The sequence below is a fragment of the Pimephales promelas genome, chromosome 3 (genome assembly GCF_988280905.1).
Source record: "Pimephales promelas chromosome 3, fPimPro1.hap1.1, whole genome shotgun sequence".
In the NCBI taxonomy this organism is placed as follows: Eukaryota; Metazoa; Chordata; class Actinopteri; order Cypriniformes; family Leuciscidae; genus Pimephales; species Pimephales promelas.
In genome coordinates this window covers 40,525,497-40,545,872 of record NC_142771.1, presented here as the reverse complement: position 1 = coordinate 40,545,872, position 20,376 = coordinate 40,525,497, and the positions used below count along the sequence as shown (strand labels likewise).

The 20,376-nt window shown below is 40.1% G+C and overlaps 1 protein-coding gene across 1 annotated transcript; it reads right to left on the bottom strand.

The window, feature by feature from the left end:
- Positions 1 to 512: 512 nt before the first annotated feature.
- Positions 513 to 11,423, bottom strand: syngr2a (synaptogyrin 2a). The gene is made up of 4 exons (XM_039667198.2): positions 11,205 to 11,423; positions 9,239 to 9,476; positions 6,838 to 6,971; positions 513 to 2,452 (listed from the first exon to the last, which is right to left on the bottom strand). The coding sequence occupies exons 1-4, from the start codon at positions 11,301 to 11,303 to the stop codon at positions 2,258 to 2,260; spliced, it is 666 nt and encodes a 221-aa protein (XP_039523132.2). The 5' UTR covers positions 11,304 to 11,423; the 3' UTR covers positions 513 to 2,257.
- Positions 11,424 to 20,376: the final 8,953 nt, after the last annotated feature.

Here is a 20,376-nt window from a genome sequence, read left to right as displayed (position 1 = left end):
TTAATTTATTTTTTAAATGAGCGATCGTTTCGCTAGATAAGACCCTTATTCATCGTCTGGAATCGTTTAAAGCCCTTTGAAGCTGCACTGAAACTCTCATTTTGACCTTGAACCGTTTGGTTCCCATTGAAGTCCATTATATGGAGAAAATCCTGGAATGTTTTCATCAAAAACCTTAATTTCTTTTCGATTGAAGAAAGAAAGACATGGACATCTTGGATGACATGGGGGAGAGTAAATTATCAGCAAAAGTTTTTTGTTTTTTTTTAAAGTGAACTTCTCCTTTAACATAACAAAAAAGTGAATGCTCATTCATTTTACAGACATGGAATACATTGTAGGGTAATATGAGGGAAAATGCCCCAATAATTAACATATTTAGATATACATTAAACATGGGGAGGGGCATCAGACTCCAATGTTGAAAGACAAAATAAAACTAATTAAAATGTATACACAGTTGGTGCACAGTGTATAAGTGCTTCATTTGGGACACAACTCAAGTCTTTGACATTTGTTAACAGAAAGAATCAACTGTTTATTGTGCAGCATTTCCTTACAAAAAAAAAGAGAGAATGTGGCAATAACTGCTGTTACAAAAACAGTTGCAAAGGAAATCAACAGGAAGACAAAATTATGTGCTATGACAGAACTGTGAAAATAAAAATAAAGGAAATATCACTACCTTAGGCAAAACACAGAGAGATTTCAGATCAATTCTAGTTTTTCTTTGTTAATTTTAGGAAAATGAAGAGAACCGTAAAAACAAAATCATTCTAAAACAGTCAACAGATTTCAATTCCTAGCTATTAATTTCAAAACAAGGCACAATTTCAATAGGAAGAGGTAGAAATTTTGCAGTGAATTTGGCCTGACATTAAGAGCACATTTGAAGGCAAACTGCTAGAAGTCATCAACAATATTACATCTTATGATTGTTTAACACTTCAAAACTCAGGTGCTTACAGTTTACAAAAACAAGGCTTATCCACACAAAGCCTATAGTCTGTCACAAATAAAAATTAAAGCACGCGTCGTTTACAGTAGTTTATCACTTCCTACCTCACAACATCAATCTAACTATTCTATTCCAGCCTCGATGAGCCTGACAGCCTCAACATCCTCAGTTAATGAAGCCATTTGGCAATAGATTTAGTGCATACCTTTCAACAAATGTGATGTATGGTGTATGGCAACGCTGTTTTTAAGGAATTACTTCATTGTGGTAATGCATTTTGGCACAGAGTCTGTTCACTTTCAGTTGTTTAAATACGGTATGGAAACAAACACACCTTTAAAGAGTAGTTCACTTTTGAAAACAACTTTTGCTGATAATTTACTCACCCCCATGTCATCCAAGATGTCCATGTCTTTCTTTCTTCAGTCGAAAAGAAATTAAGGTTTTTGATGAAAACATTCCACATAATGGACTTCAATGGGAACCAAACGGTTCAAGCTCCAAAAGACAATTTCAATGCAAACTGTTCAAAGGGCTTTAAACGATTCCAGACGATGAATAAGGGTCTTATCAAGCAGAACGATTCGCTCATTTAATAAATAAATAAAAAAGTTTAAGTTTTATAAGCTCAAATGCTCGCCTTGCTCAATTCTGTGACTTGACTTTTCACGTTTGAGCTTATAAAACTTAAACTTTGTTATTTATTTATTAAATGAGCGATCGTTTCGCTTGATAAGACCATTATTCATCGTCTGGAATCGTTTAAAGCCCTTTGAAGCTGCACTGAAACTCTCATTTAGACCTTGAACCGTTTGGTTCCCATTGAAGTCCATTATATGGAGAAAAATCCTGGAATGTTTTCATCAAAAACCTTAATTTCTTTTCGACTGAAGAAAGAAAGACATGGACATCTTGGATGACATGGGGGTGAGTAAATTATCAGCAAGTTTTTTTCAAAAGCGAACTACTCCTTTAAGGAGTTATGGTAAAGATTATGTGATTGTGTATTACGCGACTGTAAAAATGCCAGCTGGTGTAGAATCTTATTTGTCAGAATCAAATTTGGGGGAGAAAAAAAAAATTGTGCAAAGATTGTTTGCACTCACGGTTAAGTTTAGCATTCGCATCCAATCTAAATAAAAAATAAATAACTTTTTCAAACATGAAAACACACACTTGCAAAGCACACCAAGTGTCAATCCCAGGTCACAATTTAAACTCTTATGGAAAAGCAAAGAACGATGCGGAGCGTGTGAACGCGTCCACAGCGGTGAGCCTTTGAGACGTGTTAAAATGCGCTCAGTAAGCTGGCGGCTGATAGGCGCTCTCTCCCGCGGGGGCGGGGGCGAACGGGGACTGCTGGTAACCCTCTGGAGCTCCGGCATAGGCGGAGGGGTACGGGGACGTGTGGTCACTGACGGGATCGTTGTAGCCGAGGCCAACATCCGCCAACCCTTGGCGGTAGCGTCGAAACGCGAACACAGTAAGAATTCCCTAGAGAAAGAAGGATCGGTTTGTTTCAGTTAATCAAATGTACAGTGAGGCCCTCAGGCAGCAACAGGACGTCTAAACCTTCCAGTCTCTCTTTCTCTCGAATCCAACAAGGAAGTGGCGTAGGCCCCTTATTTTAACGATAAGTGTATGGCGTAAGTGCACTTAGGGCGTGTGCGAATCCACTTTTGCAAGTATAATGAGACAAATGGTCGGCGCTCCCGGTGCAGGGTCTTAAAGGGTCGTCCCCATAGATATCTATATTAGAGCCCGACCGATAAAGGATTTTGAAGGCCGATACCGATACAAATATTTTTGGGTTTTAAAAATCCGATATTCCGATATATCGGCCGATATTTTATTTATTTATTTATTTAAACTGGACATCATAGTCACAAATTTTGTCATGCTTATTTGAGTAGGGCTGGGGTAAACGATTAATAACTAAACGATTAGTTGGGCGATTATTTTATCGATAAGTCGACTAATCTAATGACTAATTGGACAACTAATATAAAGAATATTTTTTCTGCTGCTCAATTAATAAAAAAAAACAATATCTCAAATAAATACTAGCATACTGAATCAAGATACTATAAGCTGGGTAACGTTAGTCTAATGTTATGTATTTGAACACCATCATAACTCTACAACCGCCAAAACCGTGTTATTAAAATATTTTTTACAAACATTTTTTATCATAGAGAATGTTTAAATATTAATATCAGCTGAGGAGGGAAACGGAGGCGGAGGCGGAGTTCACCTACTGATCAGAGCGCGTGCTGACACGGAGTAAAGCCTTGTTTATACTCAACACGTCCGCACGAGCACGAATGTGCGCACGGCAAAAATGACCCGTTAGGTGCGCAAGACCAGGAAGACTGTGGCTGGCTTTGTGTACGCCTTTTTTTGTCACAGCGCGCCCGGCGAACCGCTTCAAGCCGAATCTGCCCGAGCTTGTACGTCTCACCACACCGGCACCCAGTTTGCGCGTCTAAATTGCGAAGTTTTTTTTCTTAAGGGTTTGTTTATTGTGTGTGATTCATTTAATGGATAGCACATTCACTTGTTTTCGTCCTCTATTCTGCAATGTTTCGGTCTCCCACGTGTGTGTGGCAAGCTGTACCGCCGGGAACATGCAAAAAATAAATAAATAAAGAAGCGTCGACGCAAAAATATGAAGTCGACGAAATTTTGACGTCGAATCATCGACGCGCCGCTACAGCACTATATTTGAGTTGAGAGAACTGATGGGGACGTTCTTTTAATTGTTATTCAAGCAATGTATGTATCGTGCCCAACTCAACCGTGTAGAGTGCCCTCTGGTGGACAAACTATACAACTCTAACACTCATGACATGGTTCAAGCGTGTTTCGTCCGTTTTTATTTTATTTTTGAAATATTCATTTATCGGCCATTATAACTGCCGATACCGATAGTTTGGAAAACGCCTAATATCGGCCGATAATATCGGCCTGCCGATATATCGGTCTGGCTCTAATCTATATAAAGGCTAGATATGTCGTCCACGATGCTGGCCAATGGAGGTCGACGTCTGCACCTGGCGGCCATCTTGTCACAGGCAGCTCGCTCACTCGTAACATTGTGTTAATGGTGCATGTACTATTTAAATGACCATAACTTGCTCAATTTTCTACCGATTTTCAAACGGTTTGGTTTGTTATAAACGTCAAAGATGTAGTTATGTTCTGCATACTTAAGAATAAAAAGTGTATAAATAAATAATCATCCAGATAATTATAGCCACGTTAATAACGTTTGTAAGAAACCAAACCGTTTGTAAATCCGTCAAGATTTCCACGAGATAAGAGTATTTGTGTTCGTGCTGACCACTCATCTTACATCAGCTTGTCTGTGACAAGATGGCCGCCGGTGATGACGATGGAAACTCCGCCGTAACACATCTAGCCTTTATATACATATCTATGGTCGTCCCTATTCTCTTAATGAGTAATGGGTGTGTTTCGGGCGCAACGTGCAATAAACCAATCAGAGTCGAAAGTCCCATTCGCCAGTTGTGCTCGCGCCATGACGGATTCGCTATTTACATGGAGGAATTTGCAAGCGGAAAGACTGAAGAGGAAACGGATCTGAACGTGCTCGAGGATTAAAGAGTGCAGACCATCTACGGGACAAGCCTCACGTTGTTATCCTTTGATTTTATTTGTAATATTTGTGTGCAATCAGTTCCCTGTGTGTGTAGTAAGCAGAGTGTACACGCGTTGTGGACCCGCCTACACGCACATATTACCAGTCCTTCCAGAAAAAAGTCTTTTTGTGATTGTTGCGGGCAAAAATCCTTGATTACGCGGCCCGTTTTCTTAAAAATGCGATGGAATATGCGGGATATTTATGCAATTTTATGCGATGAAATTGCGGGAACTTGCAAAAATTGCAGGAACTTGCAAAAACTGAAAAAGAGAAAAAAAAGGTGATTCCCCCAACACCCTGTTCTCACTAGGCTACTACGTTAACGTAAAGAGTCATTTCTTATTACTTCCTTTGATAAGCAAGCATTCTACATCATAGAAAGTGAATATTTAATTTCTCATATTGTTTTATTTCAGACTGTAATGAGTGTAAATAAGGTGTGGCCCCTTTAAGAGCTGCGCGCTCCCTGTTGAGTTGTCTGCAGTGTTATATGTGCGCCTCGAACACCCCATGTGTGCGGGTAATTTCTGTTTGATCAACATGACATCATGACTTTTGCGTAAACATACACGCCAATTTCGAGTCAAATGGCGTGTTATCGCGACGCATTTTGACTATTTGTCTATAGGACATGAAAATTAAAATCGTCGAAACTAGAAAAAAACACTTGCGTCGGGTGCATGATAGGCCCCCTAAACTGCAATTCATTGACTGGCCACTAGAGACAGGCTCCAAAAAGAGAGTCAATCTCATAAACACCCCATGTTAAAACTTTACAGCTGAAAAAATATATGTTTACAGCCTATGTTTATAATACATATTTAATATTGATGTAGTGTGCGTGACGTCACCCGTAAGTTTCTGAAGAGCATTTTTGAAGCCCAAAGTGGACCGGAAGCATCTTGGAGGCACGGATAAACGAAAATGGGCAGCGATGCGGATTAGCTAAGGTGACGTGACGCTAAAGAGCCGGATTAGCTGCTAACAGACAGCAGGCAAACGGCTAGTAGTGATATCAGCAGCAATCCACCCGTCACTCAAGTGGCCACGCCCTTAATTATCCAAAATTTTAAGGCTCAATTTAATTTAAAATTCATCCCCCTCACAGTTTTTATGAAGGGCAAAATTAGCTTTATATGGCAAAACCACTTTTTGCACCAGGCTGAAAAAACATTTTTCTCAGCTGTAAAGTTAGGCATTTTAACATGAGGGTCTATGGGATTGAGTCTCTTTTGGAGCCTGTCTCTAGTGGCCAGTTGATGAACTGCAGTTTGACTCACTTCTGTGGTGGATTCAAGAGAGAGACAGTTTTATGGCCGAGACGTAACCAACAAGATTCGACAACACAGTCAGCTTCCGTCGCCGCTAGTTCTTTAACGTTCGCTCGGCGTGTTGCAGCATTAAAGGGTTAGTTCACCCAAAAATGAAAATTCTGTCAGTATTTACTCACCCTCAAGTTGTTCCAACCCCGTAAGACCTTCGTTCATCTTCGGAACACAAATTAAGATATTTAAGATATTAAGATCGCTCCAGCATACAGTCCATAGGCTTCTTGAGGGACTGGCTCTTGCTGTCCCCGAAAAGTCATTAAAGACATCGTTAAAATAGTCCAAGTGACTACAGGGGCTCAATCTTAAGTTTATCAAACGACGAGAACACTTTTTGTGCGCAAAAAAACAACAAAAATAACTACTTTATTTCAACTATTCGTTTATTTCTCCCTCTGCGCGAGTCAGGTTACTAGTTTAATAGCGTAAGCTTCTGTTATTGTACGTCACACGCATCACACACACATGACCAGCGTCGGCCAATAGTGAGCCTACGTGTGACGTAGCTCTACGCAATCACACTACATTAACTGACTTACAGGCTCATGGAGAAGGAAGTGAATAGTTGAAATAAAGTCGTTATTTTTGATGTTTTTTTTGCGCAGGAAAGTGTTCTCGTCATTTGATAAACTTAAGATTGAGCCCCTGTAGTCACTTGGACTATTTTAACGATGTCTTTAATGACTTTTCGGGGACAGCAAGAGTCATTCCCTCAAGTAGCCTATGGACTAGTATGCAGGAGCGATCTTAATATCTTAAATATCTTAATTTGTGTTGCGAAGATGAACGAAGGTCTTACAGGGTTGGAACAACATGAGGGTGAGTAAATACTGACAGAATTTTCATTTTTGGGTGAACTAACCCTTTAATAAAGTAGATGTGCTCACCCAGCTGAACGTGGAGAAGAAGGAAAAGGCCACCACCGCTCGAGCTGCATCAGCTGGGACGCCGGTTTTTGTGCTTTTAGACCACTTGTTGGCTAGGTTGCAGAAACACACAAACCACAGGAACGTCCACACGCCTGAAGAGAGAACAGAGAGAAACTTTTGGTCATTAAATTCTACCAAAAAAAATTCAATTCTGCAATCAATTTCTCATCCTCACGTCATTCCAAACATAAGTCTTTAATGTCTTTCAAAGACTTTCTTTTAAGTCTTTCATTCATCTTCAAAACATACAGCAAATGGATATATTTTTTTTTTTTCACACGGTTTTTGTCCATCCATTGAAAAAGTCCATGCAACTAAAACTTTGACGCATCAAATAGTTCAAGACATTGTAAACTAAGTCATATGAATCAAGCGGTTTAATCCAAGAGCGCATCAAACATGACAAAAAACTGCGCGAGAAATAATGAGGATTGTTTCGGGGCATGACGAACATGTTTGAGCGTCCATGTTTGATGTGCTCTATGTGCGTGCGTTGATCCTAAAAAGTGATAGTCAAATAAACACTCACTTTCCATTTCTTTTCACAAGACTTAGAATTAACCACTTGATTCATATGGATTCGTTTTCCATCAACTTCGAAGTTTAGGTTGGTTTAGAATATAAAAATAAAAATCTAAATTAGTGTTTCGAAGACAAAGTCTTGATAGGTTTGGAACGACATGACCCCTAAATTAAACCGGTTCGTCACATAAATCGATCACATCTCTCCACAAGACTTGGATTAAACCACTTGATTCATATAGATTAGTTTGAGAACGCCTTTATGATATTGTGAATCTTTAAAGTTTTAATTTTGTGGACAGAAACCTCTCAGATTTCATTATTGTCTTTCGACGACACACAAAACTGTCATGCGGTATCAGTAAACGATGAAAGAATTGAGATGTTTTAAGGACAAGCGTACACAAGGAACAAAAATATGGCTATTATGACATTAAATCAATGGTTATGCTGCTAGAAATCTGAAGGAAAAATGTGTTGCCGTAACACCATCCATCTGTGTCCGGCACACGGCTATTTGGATGGACATCACCAGTCAAAAGTTTGGGGTTAGTCTCTTCTGCTCACAAAAGCTGCATTTGATTAAAAAAAAAAAAAGAAAAAAAAAAAGTAATGTTGTTAATAGGGCTGTCGAACGATTAATCGCATCCAAAATAAAAGTTTGTGTTTACATAATATATGTGGGTGTACTGTGTATAATTATTTTATATATATAAATACACACACGTGCACGTATATTTAAGAAAAAAAAATGTATTTATATATAAAATTTTTATATTTATATATAATATAAATTATATATAAATCTATATACAGTATATACATGGAACTATTTCTTAAATATATACAAGCATGTGTGTGTATTTGTATGTATAAAATAATTATACACAGTACACCCACATATATTTTGTAAACACAAACTTTTATTTTGGATGCGATTAATCGCGATTAATCGTTCGACAGCCCTAGATATTATGACAAAATAACTGTTTTCTAATTGAAAATATCATTTATTCCTGTGATCAAAGCTGCATATTCCTCAGTGTCACATCACCCTTCAGAAATCACTCTAATATGATGATTTGATGCTCAAGAAACATTTATTAGTATTATTATCAATGTTGACAACAGTTTTTATCAGGATTATTTGATGAATTGAACAGCATTTATCTGAAATATCATGTTTTTGAAACATTACAAATGTCTTTCCAGTCACTTTTGATCAATTTAATTCATCCTTGATTTATAAAAGTATTGATTTGTTTTATTTCTTTCCGCACAAAAAAAATTAAATAAAACTTTTGAACCTTAGAATTCAATGTTACAATATCTCTATCTTTCTTCGGATAAATGCTGTACTCTTGAACTTTCTATTTAAAGAATCCTGAAATAAAGTGTAAATAAAGTTTTCTGGACTGGCGTAATGATGCTGAAATTCAGCTTTGATCACATTAATACATTTCACTTTACTATAGAAAACAGCTCATTTAAATTGTCATGATATTTCACAATATTACTGTTATTTTGTATTTTTAATCAAATAAATGCAGCCTTGGTGAGCAGACGACGCATTAAAAATCTCCCCGACCCCAAACCTTTGACTGGTAGTGTACATGGGATTGCTTGAGCTCTGTTGTTCTTCATCAAGTTGCACTTCTCTTGACTTTGCCGTGTCGCCCACATATGCTTGGCAATGGTTATCGACACCGGCTCGCTCAATGAAAATGAAAGAATTCAGGTCGCTGGCGGTGTGAACTTGGCTTGCAAGCTCACTTGGTTTTAGATCGAAGCAAATATGTGGCTCTTAAAAAAAAAAAACCCTGTACTAGTTTCTTACCAGAGAAAACAAGATCAACCAAGACAATGTATTTCCTCTCTTTGGCATTGCTTATCTGGTGGAAGAGGGCATCCAGAATAATAAAGACAACACATGCCAGGAAAGCTAAAATCCCGATAGCAATCCCATAGCTGCAAGCACTGTCATTCCCATCGAACATGCATTTAGTTTCCACGTGAGTCGTCTCATTGATGTATCCTTCAGAGAGGATGGTGGCGAACACCACTACGGAGAAGAGCTGCGGGCGAAAGAAGGACAACGTCAGATCAGCACACCGAAGAAACTGCTATTGAGAGATAACAGAAGTTCACGGAGAACAACACTGTATGTGTGAAGGCATGGCGGTCTCACAAGATGTTTACTTTGGTTATTTAAAAAAAGCACACAATAGAGTACATTACCATACAGCAAAAGCAGAAGTATGCCAGTAATGCCAGCATTTGGCCATCTACAGTTCTTTCTGCCTAAAGATGTAACTATTAAAATATAAGCTCATTTTTGTGAAATATTTAGCATGAAAAGTGTGCTTGTACCATCTTTCTCATAAAACAGGAGTTTCACTAGTCTTTATTCCCCTTTTATATCCGAGTGAAACTGATTCTGGAGCAAATGTGGGGCGGGACTTCAATCTGTCCATCAAGAATTGATTGGATGGTTGAAAAAATAAAATAATTCTGCATTATGATTTCCACAGAATTATCTTATAATAAGAAGAAATATTTCTTGAGCCAGAAATCAGCATATTCATATTAATTCTTATCATGAAGAATCATGAAGACTGGGGTAAACATGCTGAAAATACAGCTTTTGATCACCGGAATAAATAGATGTTAAATTGTAATAATAGTACAGTTTTTACTGTATTTTTGACCAAATAAATGAAAAATGAGAATTAAAAATCTTACAGATTCCAACTTGTGAAGAGTATATTGTACAATAATGCATTTACTATTATTTGGGTAGATTGGTACAAGTCGCTGACTAATACAGGCGAGTTAAGCACTGTGAATGCAACCAGGGAAACATTGCTACGGGATAGTTTGTGGGGAACCACCATGTGGGCTAGTTCCTATAACAAAGTTCCCATAATTACCTGTTGCGAAAGCCCCTAATATTCCATAGACAAATACGAATTTTCAATTTTGATTTCACGGTGACTTTCAAAGCAATATTTAAAATGCACTGGCATTCATGCACTTTAAGTGTGGCAAGAATGTCGCAATGCTATTGGGGGCCACTGTGAGATGTAATGATCAGTGTTGAGTACTTCACTCCCAAAAACGAATTAATTACATCTTCAAAAAAGCATTTAGATTACTGTACGTATTACTCTCTTATTATTTCAACCTCAATACGTCTTCCAGATGTAAAAATCACATCAAATAGACTTGTGCTATCTGGGAAAGGGTTGCTAGAATATTGCTCTACATTAACTTAATGACATCAGAAGTAACTGGAATTAAACTACATAAATATCAACAGTAATCCCTTATTTTTTTCAACGGAAAAGTATTTAAATACAGTTTAGATTACAGCAACACTGGTTGTGATGACTAAATAAATGTGTAACGTTAGTTACTAAATTGTTTTGTTTTGAAAGAAAGAAAGAAAGAAAGAAAGAAAGAAAGAAAGAAAGAAAGAAAGAAAGAAAGAAAGAAAGAAAGAAAGAAAGAAAGAAAGAAAGAAACTAGCTGCGTACAAGTAACGTTATAGAGCTCATGCTAATGTTGACATGACATCTCGATATAACTTTATCCGTGTTGTCGAGTCACATGACGAGGCAAACCACAACAACAAACTCTCAATCTGCTGCCATATGGTCAGTCCTGTTATGACAGTTTTTTGCGAACAAACACTGTTAAACTACATCGCAGTCTGAGGCTAGCAGCAGTAGTAACGTTAATTTGACAAACTTTCATATAGCAGAAGCACTAGCTCGATTAGCTACCGACGACTCTGATCTCACCCAACTGATCAGCCTGGCGATAGTCTGCGGTTGCTTTATAAAGCTCCAGAAATCAAAGGCCCCACCGGCCAACGAAGCCCCGTAAGCACTCGACTCCATGACCGCTTTACTGAGACTCTAGCACGTCTAGTTATTGCCGACAGATTCGGCAAACTGTCCAGCGTGATATTACAAAAATTACTTTCACACTTGTTTCCTGAAAGTAGTGCACCGCCCTTCAAGGAAGTACACGTCACGTCAATGCTAACTTTCCCACAGGCAGGCAGTCAGTTATTCTTTCTATCTATCTATCTATCTATCTATCTATCTATCTATCTATCTATCTATCTATCTATCTATCTATCTATCTATCTATCTATCTATCTATCTATCTATCTATCTATGGTATTCAACATAAGTCATCACTGTTTTGACTGATTAAATCTCACAAATGTTATTCAGATAAAATAACAAAATTAAAAATAGCTGACCATTAAAAGTGCTGAGATGAGGCTTTGTTTCATCTGTGGTTTTAGGGAAAAAAATGAAAGGTGGGGGGTGGTTCATCTTACCCCTGGGGCATCTTTCCCCAATGTGACACACAACATCCTGCAGACTCTGCTATCTATCTATCTATCTATCTATCTATCTATCTATCTATCTATCTATCTATCTATCTATCTATCTATCTATCTATCTATCTATCTATCTATCTATCTATCTATCTATCTATTTGACATATGGCATGAACAGCTTAAATATTTATGAGTGTAGGCTACTGTAGGAGTTTTCCAGTGTTGTTCTGCTGTTTGTTCGGGCGTAGGCCTGATGTTTCATCACTCTACACACAAGGGTTGCCCTCTATAGTTTACACAGCTCTCTGTTGTCTAACTGAAGAAGTATTGTTTGAAGGAGGACCACGTGGACTCAATCTGTAGTCACTTATATTCACAGACACTTTTATCATACTTTACAATGTTCACTTTAAACACCCTAAGACTTTTTTTATTGTTGGTTTTTTTTCTCATTTTAATTCATCTTTCAAAACTACAGGATGTACAAGTATTAGTGAACATAGCCCCCTAGATGGCAGTATTATACTTTAGTTTTACTGTAACTAAAAGGTAGTTCACCCAAAAATTATTAAATCATCATTTATTTACCCTCATATTTTCCAAACCTGTTTTTTTTTTCCTAGTGGATCTCAAAAGAAGGCATTTTGAAGAACACCCCTGTTTATGTTGAGGCATTTTTAAAAATATACTTTACTGTCCCATAGAGTAAAATAAATTAAAAAAAAGTTTTGCAGGCTGGAATGATATGATGACTGGATTTCCATTTTGGGGATGAAATTTGGACACTTCAGCCACAGTTACAGATTTGTATTTAAATAAATTACTATATAATATAAAAAACTAATGGCATCAAAAATGGCAGTATAGTTTTAAAGAAATAGAGCAGAAGCACTCTTTTCAGTCGAAGCATTGTGCTGTGTTTTCATGTTTTATGGGGACTTCACTTGGACATAATGATCTTTTTACTGAACAAATAACGCAGAAGTAATGTAATGCAATTATTTACTTTTTTAGGGAGTAATGCAATATTGTTATGCATCACTTTTAAAAATAACAGCAAAATACATGTTTTAATTTAGCCTCAATGCAGATGTTAGTAATACAGGCAATGGTTGCAACATTAGAAAATACACTTACATTACTCAACTCATGCAATTAGTTCCCACAGTGAAGGTGAGACACAGCCCTAAGGTTGACTTAGGTCATTGGATGCTCTGTGGCAAAGGCATTTAAAGCTGCAATACCTAAGATTTAGATGCCGCTAGAGGGCGCTAAATTCAAAACAACAACAACGGCTTTGCTTGATGACGCCGTGGAGGAACGCGGAATGATGGGAACTGTTGTTTTCAACTCCACCGTGGATAAATCAGTCAGACGGGAATCGAAAATTAGTTGTCATGGATGAGGTAAAGTTCGATTTCTATAAACGTTGCGTTTAATGACATGCTTGTTTTTCATTAAACTGAAATTTTATCACTGGACGAAGCTATGGTGGAGAGGGTTTGAAGGGGCAGGTCTCTTGCAAGGTCGTTGACGTGGCTGGTCCTCCTTGGTAACTTTATAAAAATAAAAAATCTATTTAATGTACATTTGACACATCTTTTCATGTCGTGTAAGTAACCACAGCTACAGTTTCACAAAATTAACGTTAAGGGGGTCGCACACCGGACGAGAAGCTGCAGCGCCGCGTCGTGCCACATCTTTAAAATTCGAACACATTATTATCTATAAGTGTAACGTTACACATACCGGCAGCGCCATTCGGCGTCTGTCCGCGGCGCCCAGCAACGTCTCAGGACCGTGTTCAAAATCCTGCCGCGCCACAGAGCGCCATTTACATAGTTTTATATAAAATTTTTATTATTTTTGTCTCAAATCGTTGCTAATGGATCCTGACTTCGCCCTATGCTGCAATATGCATTTAGTTTTGCAGTCATTTACAGAAATCAGCTGCTTGAATGACAATTGCTGATGTTATTAGAATTTTCAGGTGAGATTCTCAATTCATTCAGTGAACGGATGATCTGAGGTAAAGTTTTCAGAATGCAGACTCTGCAACGATTGTATTTAATTGTACAGTACAATCATAACATAGAACAGACATTATCTTCATTTCCTGTCATTAAACATAACAAAATTGCTGGCCATACACTGATGAGAAAGTGCGCGTCCGGTGTGCGATGCTGTGGAGTTGTCCTAGATGTGGCGCGGCGCTTCTCGTCCGGTGTGTGACCCCCTTTACAGCCAACAGTTCACATTCCCAGAATAAATGAAAAGAATAATTGTGCTCCATTCCATAACAAATGTGCGAAACAAGCTGACGTTTGTTGCTTGATAGACGCTAACGCACAACTACAACTACCGCATTTGTCCAGGACTACACTTAGTACGAGCGGAAACCGAGGTAAGCGAATATGACGCGATTGACTGGCGACTCCCAGCTCACCCCTGCTCATGCGCCCCGTTTCCTTGGTTAAAATCTAAATTTTCTCGCGATTTAAACATTGTTTGAAACATTTGAAATATTGTGAGTTATCATCATATCTAAATATATAACACTGGCCTTGTGATTTTGGGATATTTTAATGCAAAAATCTATGGTAAGGCAGCACAGGCGTACAAGCCAATTGGGTCGCCCCGCGCCTTGGCAAATCAGAGCCCGCCAGGATGGGCGTGGCGTAAGCTATCACGGCGCGGCGCTAGCTGGAGGCAAAACAAAGTGAAAACTGGAGGCGGCCAATGCAAACCAGCACAGATTCGGCTACATAATAAGGAGCTTAAATAATTGTGACTATTATTAAATGTCATCTTGTTGTGTTGTTTGGTGCAAGAATTGATGAAAAATGAATATGATGTATCTGGAACTTTTATTTCTAGAAAATATTCACATCATTAAAATCGCACTGTAACGTAATCGTCACTCTTTACATTGTCGTGGTCTCGGCGCTGGCTCAGCAGAACTGCGGATCGTACACACAAGTCTTGTACAGGACCAAATAGACATCTAAAGATTTATAAGCCCTCAGTTTCTCTTTACGATCGGTTTCTCTATAAGGTAGGTGTAGAAGTCAGGCCACTCACCCGAGGTAACGTAACGTTAATCCTGTCAGATCATCCATTCATTGAGTGAGCGTGTAGGCGGCTAAAGGTCACTCAGCAGCAATCCGCCGCTCAAAAATAATGAAAGCAGGTAGGCGCCCACTATAAAGTACGCACCCCTGCTCCCGAACACTATTTCTACTGTGTCTATTCACCCTCCAGCTCAAGCTGCAAGTATGACGAATATGAGTGGTGTGGCCAGTGTAAAAAACACACCACCGTACACAAACGCTGTCTCCAGAGCATTACTTACACAAAACGCCTGGGTGAGTTTATGAGTCCCTATCACAAAGCGACACGTCCCCAGACATCAGTGTTGTAGTCGAGACCATCTCACTCGAGTCCGAGTCGACACCGAGTCCATAGAGAGTCGAGTCCGAGTCGAGTCCGAGACCAGAGACGGTCGAGTCCGAGTCGAGACCGAGACCAGTGAGGGTTGATTACCTAATTTACTTTTATTTACTTAGAGAAATCCTTTTTTTTTTTTTTTTTTTTTTTACTGAATTTACTTAGAGTTTAAAAAATATGATCAGTTTAGGGTAAAAAGGCCACATAGTAGGTGGTGTTAAAAGTAATTTTATTACAATTTGTCATGCGCAGTTGCGCACTAGAAAATCACCAATCACTGGGCGTGTCAATCAATTTAAAGAAATATTTTATTCACATACATTAATAATCATGAAAAATATTTTGAATTGAACACGAGTGGACTCGGGAATAATTCAGAGTCCTAAAAAAAAAAATGTTCGAGTACGAGTCAATTCCGAGTCCAAATGGACACGAGTCCATGACAAGACCAAGACCATTAAAATATGGTCTCGAGACCGAGTCCGAGACGAGTCCGAGTCTCGAGTACTACAACACTGACAGACATCATCCGACCTCTGGCTTTGAAGGGCACGGCCTGGGCTGCTGAGTGTAATAAAACAGGCCTACTCACTACCGTTCGCGCACAGACCACCGCAATTTTTAGCTGTGGTCAAAACAACTCTATAGAGCGAAGTGGCACACGTCCTTCACACGAAGTGTCGAAACTGTGAGAAAAAGGGGCTGTGGAACCAGTCCCTGACTGTGTCACAAAGTGAGTCAGGCTTTCACAGCTGCTACTTCCTCGTTCCGAAGAAGGACGGCGACCTCAGATCTATTCTAGATCTCAGACATTTGAAAAAAAGCACTTATGTCGTGGGCATTCAAATTAGAGGTCTTCACGGGTCCACTCCCAGACAGCAAACTGACATTGAATCAACGTGGAAACGACGTCTCTCGTGACATTGAAACAACGTTGATTTTGCTCATCGAATTAACGTTGAACCAACGTCAGACGCGGCATTCTTCAAAGCTAAATGAAAATCGAAAATTGGTTTGCTTTCATAACGTTGAAACAATGCGTTGATTTCAAGTTGATTTTCCGTTAGTTTTGAAAGAATGACGCGTCTGACGTTGGTTCAACGTTAATTCGATGAGCAAAACAATGTCAGATCAACCTTGTTTCTATGTCATATTTCCATGTTGATTCAATGTCAGTTTGCTATCTGGGCTTGGATCCAAAAACCCGAGGTCCGACCCGAGACCCGATCGGGTTCGGGTCCAAAACTCCGGACACGGGTCGGGTTCTGTATTAGTGGCCTCGGGTCTCGGGTAACTTAAAATAAATATGCATTTTCCAAATGGACCCGAGAACACCCGAATTATTTTAAACAATGTTGGGCATTTAACAAAATTGCAGCATTTAAAAGAACTCTATGACCGTTCTGACTTTTTTTAAGTGAGAGAGCGAATCCGCGCTTTTACGTGCAATGGGATATAAGCATGAGCACGGTTGCCTCCGCATTTATTTACTCAGTTGCTCGCTCCACAAAAAAACAACCCCTAAGTTTGCAAAGAAGAACTAGTGCGCCATCATGTGGATGGATGTTTGACTACATAAAAGTATTTGAATTGTCGTTTAGCCAGGCCTGTCAATCAATTTTAAAAATACGCGACACTGTCAGACAAGCACGGAGACGATAAAACAGATATTGCGAAAAGGGTGAGGGAAAACGAATATGTAGAACAGAAACATCCAGGGTCATCCTTATCAACAATGATTTGTGATCATGGTCACGATGTTACTACAGGTCATCAAATGGATCAGAGTAAGCAAGTGTGCGGTGCCAATAGCCCCTCTATGGAGGAATCAGTTATGGTTCTCAGAGCCTGTTTGTGTCCCCATGGTTTAAATGCTTTTAAAACCAGTGTTGTAGTACTCGAGACTCGGACTCGTCTCGGACTCGGTCTCGAGACCATATTTTAATGGTCTTGGTCTTGTCATGGACTCGTGTCCATTTGGACTCGGAATTGACTCGTACTCGAACATTTTTTATTTTAGGACTCGGAATTATTCCCGAGTCCACTCGAGTTCAATTAAAAATATTTTTCATGATTATTAATGTATGTTAATAAAATATTTCTTTAAATTGATTGACACGCCCAGTGATTGGTGATTTTCTAGTGCGCAACTGCGCATGACAAATTGTAATAAAATTACTTTTAATAACACCTACTATGTGGCCTTTTTACCCTAAACTGATCATATTTTTTAAACTCTAAGTAAATTCAGTAAAAAAAAAAAGGATTTCTCAAAGTAAATAAAAGTAAATTAGGTAATCAACCCTCATTGGTCTCGGTCTCGACTCGGACTCGACCGTCTCTGGTCTCGGTCTCGACTCGGACTCGACCGTCTCTGGTCTCGGACTCGACTCGGACTCGACTCTCTATGGACTCGGTCTTGACTCAGACTCGACTCTCTCTGGTCTCGGTGTCGACTCGGACTCGACCGTCTCTAGTCTCGGACTCGACTCAGACTCGACTCTCTATGGACTCGGTCTTGACTCGGACTCGACTCTCTCTGGTCTCGGTCTCGACTCGGACTCGACCGTCTCTGGTCTCGGACTCGACTCGGACTCGACTCTCTATGGACTCGGACTCGACTCTCTCTGGTCTCGGTCTCGACTCGGACTCGACCGTCTCTGGTCTCGGACTCGACTCGGACTCGACTCTCTATGGACTCGGTCTTGACTCGGACTCGACTCTCTCTGGTCTCGGTCTCGACTCGGACTCGACCGTCTCTGGTCTCGGACTCGACTCTCTATGGACTCGGTCTTGACTCGGACTCGACTCTCTCTGGTCTCGGTCTCGACTCGGACTCGACCGTCTCTGGTCTCGGACTCGACTCGGACTCGACTCTCTATGGACTCGATCTTGACTCGGACTCGACTCTCTCTGGTCTCGGTCTCGACTCGGACTCGACCGTCTCTGGTCTCGGACTCGACTCGGACTCGACTCTCTATGGACTCGGTCTTGACTCGGACTCGACTCTCTCTGGTCTCGGTCTCGACTCGGACTCGACCGTCTCTGGTCTCGGACTCGACTCGGACTCGACTCTCTATGGACTCGGTCTTGACTCGGACTCGACTCTCTCTGGTCTCTGTCTCGACTCGGACTCGACCGTCTCTGGTCTCGGACTCGACTCGGACTCGACTCTCTATGGACTCGATCTTGACTCGGACTCGACTCTCTCTGGTCTCGGTCTCGACTCGGACTCGACCGTCTCTGGTCTCGGACTCGACTCGGACTCGACTCTCTATGGACTCGGTCTTGACTCGGACTCGACTCTCTCTGGTCTCTGTCTCGACTCGGACTCGACCGTCTCTGGTCTCGGACTCGACTCGGACTCGACTCTCTATGGACTCGGTCTTGACTCGGACTCGACTCTCTCTGGTCTCGGTCTCGACTCGGACTCGACCGTCTCTGGTCTCGGACTCGACTCGGACTCGACTCTCTATGGACTCGGTCTTGACTCGGACTCGACTCTCACTGGTCTCTGTCTCGACTCGGACTCGACCGTCTCTGGTCTCGGACTCGACTCGGACTCGACTCTCTATGGACTCGGTCTTGACTCGGACTCGACTCTCTCTGGTCTCGGTCTCGACCGTCTCTGGTCTCGGACTCGACTCGGACTCGACTCTCTATGGACTCGGTCTTGACTCGGACTCGACTCTCTCTGGTCTCGGTGTCAACTCGGACTCGACTGTCTCTGGTCTCGGACTCGACTCTCTATGGACTCGGTCTCGACTCGGACTCGACCGTCTCTGGTCTCGGACTCGACTCGGACTCGACTCTCTCTGGTCTCGGTCTCGACTCGGACTCGACCGTCTCTGGTCTCGGACTCGACTCGGACTCGACTCTCTATGGACTCGGTCTTGACTCGGACTCGACTCTCTCTGGTCTCGGTCTCGACTCGGACTCGACCGTCTCTGGTCTCGGACTCGACTTGGACTCGACTCTCTCTGGTCTCGGTCTCGACTCGGACTCGACCGTCTCTGGTCTCGGACTCGACTCGGACTCGACTCTCTATGGACTCGGTCTTGACTCGGACTCGACTCTCTCTAGTCTCAATGTCGACTCGGACTCGAGTGAGGTGGTCTCGACTACAACACTGTTTAAAACATTTACGTGCGACAAGACAAAAGAGAACGCGCTGCCAGTGAATGTCCTCCTGATACAAACACACAACGCACAGAAAGACGCGCGCCAGTATCAAGTTCTATTTCGCTGCTTGAACGAACCAAAACACACATGCATGCCAAAATGTCCGCTTTGTCGAGTATCCTCACAAGAACAGCCTTAAATGAGCTAAATAAAACCTTAAATGAAAGTAAAGAGTAGTGAGAGAATGAGATCCTGTCAGCAGCGGCAGATCTTAAAGTGACAGCTGCCTCTAATTCTCTCTGTCATTAAAGTTAACCAAAGAGCGAAGGGAAAAGAAAAAAAAAATACTAACTGTTATTGACTAAATAAAGCGGGCCATTTTCATCAAGACATTTGCTATCAGTGATACTGGCCTTCATTCATAAACAGATTAAACAATTATTTTAAATAGGCACTACATTACAGTGGAAATTGACGCTCACATTATTTACCTTTTTATTTATACACAAAACATTAATGGCTAACATTTTGACTTTATAAAATGATTCTCTAAAGTCTTGGTGTTCGGCCCTTATAAACAATAAAGATAGTAAGACATATTTTTCTTATATATATATATATAGCCTACTATTCTTTTTGTCAGAATTTATTATTATAATCAAATTATTTCCTGGTTTTTGTATCACCAGAGTCCCTAAATGTACGTACATCCAGAAAATGGGGTTCAAATCAAAAACATTTTCCCCCATTTTGTGTCCCCCCCACTTCTTAAATCAAAGTTACACCCTTGTGTGTATCATGTGAGTATACTGCAATATATTTATAGACATGCAGTACCATATCTTATCACATCTATGTATTATAAAGTAAATGACTGATTATAAAATGACGTATTATATGATATATTTATATATTTATATTTTTCATCTCAATATATTGAGATATTTTTCAATATATGAAAATCACCAATTCCTTATATATTATTCAATATATTGTAATATATTGATGCACAATATATTATTATTATTGTGTTAATTGCATTAATATAT

Excerpts from the sequence above, each read along its gene's own strand:
- syngr2a (XM_039667198.2), bottom strand. The coding sequence starts at position 11,303 with ATGGAGTCGAGTGCTTACGGGGCTTCGTTGGCCGGTGGGGCCTTTGAT. Across the intron at positions 9,477-11,204 it reads TCGCCAGGCTGATCAGTTGG|CTCTTCTCCGTAGTGGTGTT; the intron begins GTGAGATCAGAG and ends TTTCGCCCGCAG. Across the intron at positions 2,453-6,837 it reads TCTTCTCCACGTTCAGCTGG|GGAATTCTTACTGTGTTCGC; the intron begins GTGAGCACATCT and ends TTCTTTCTCTAG.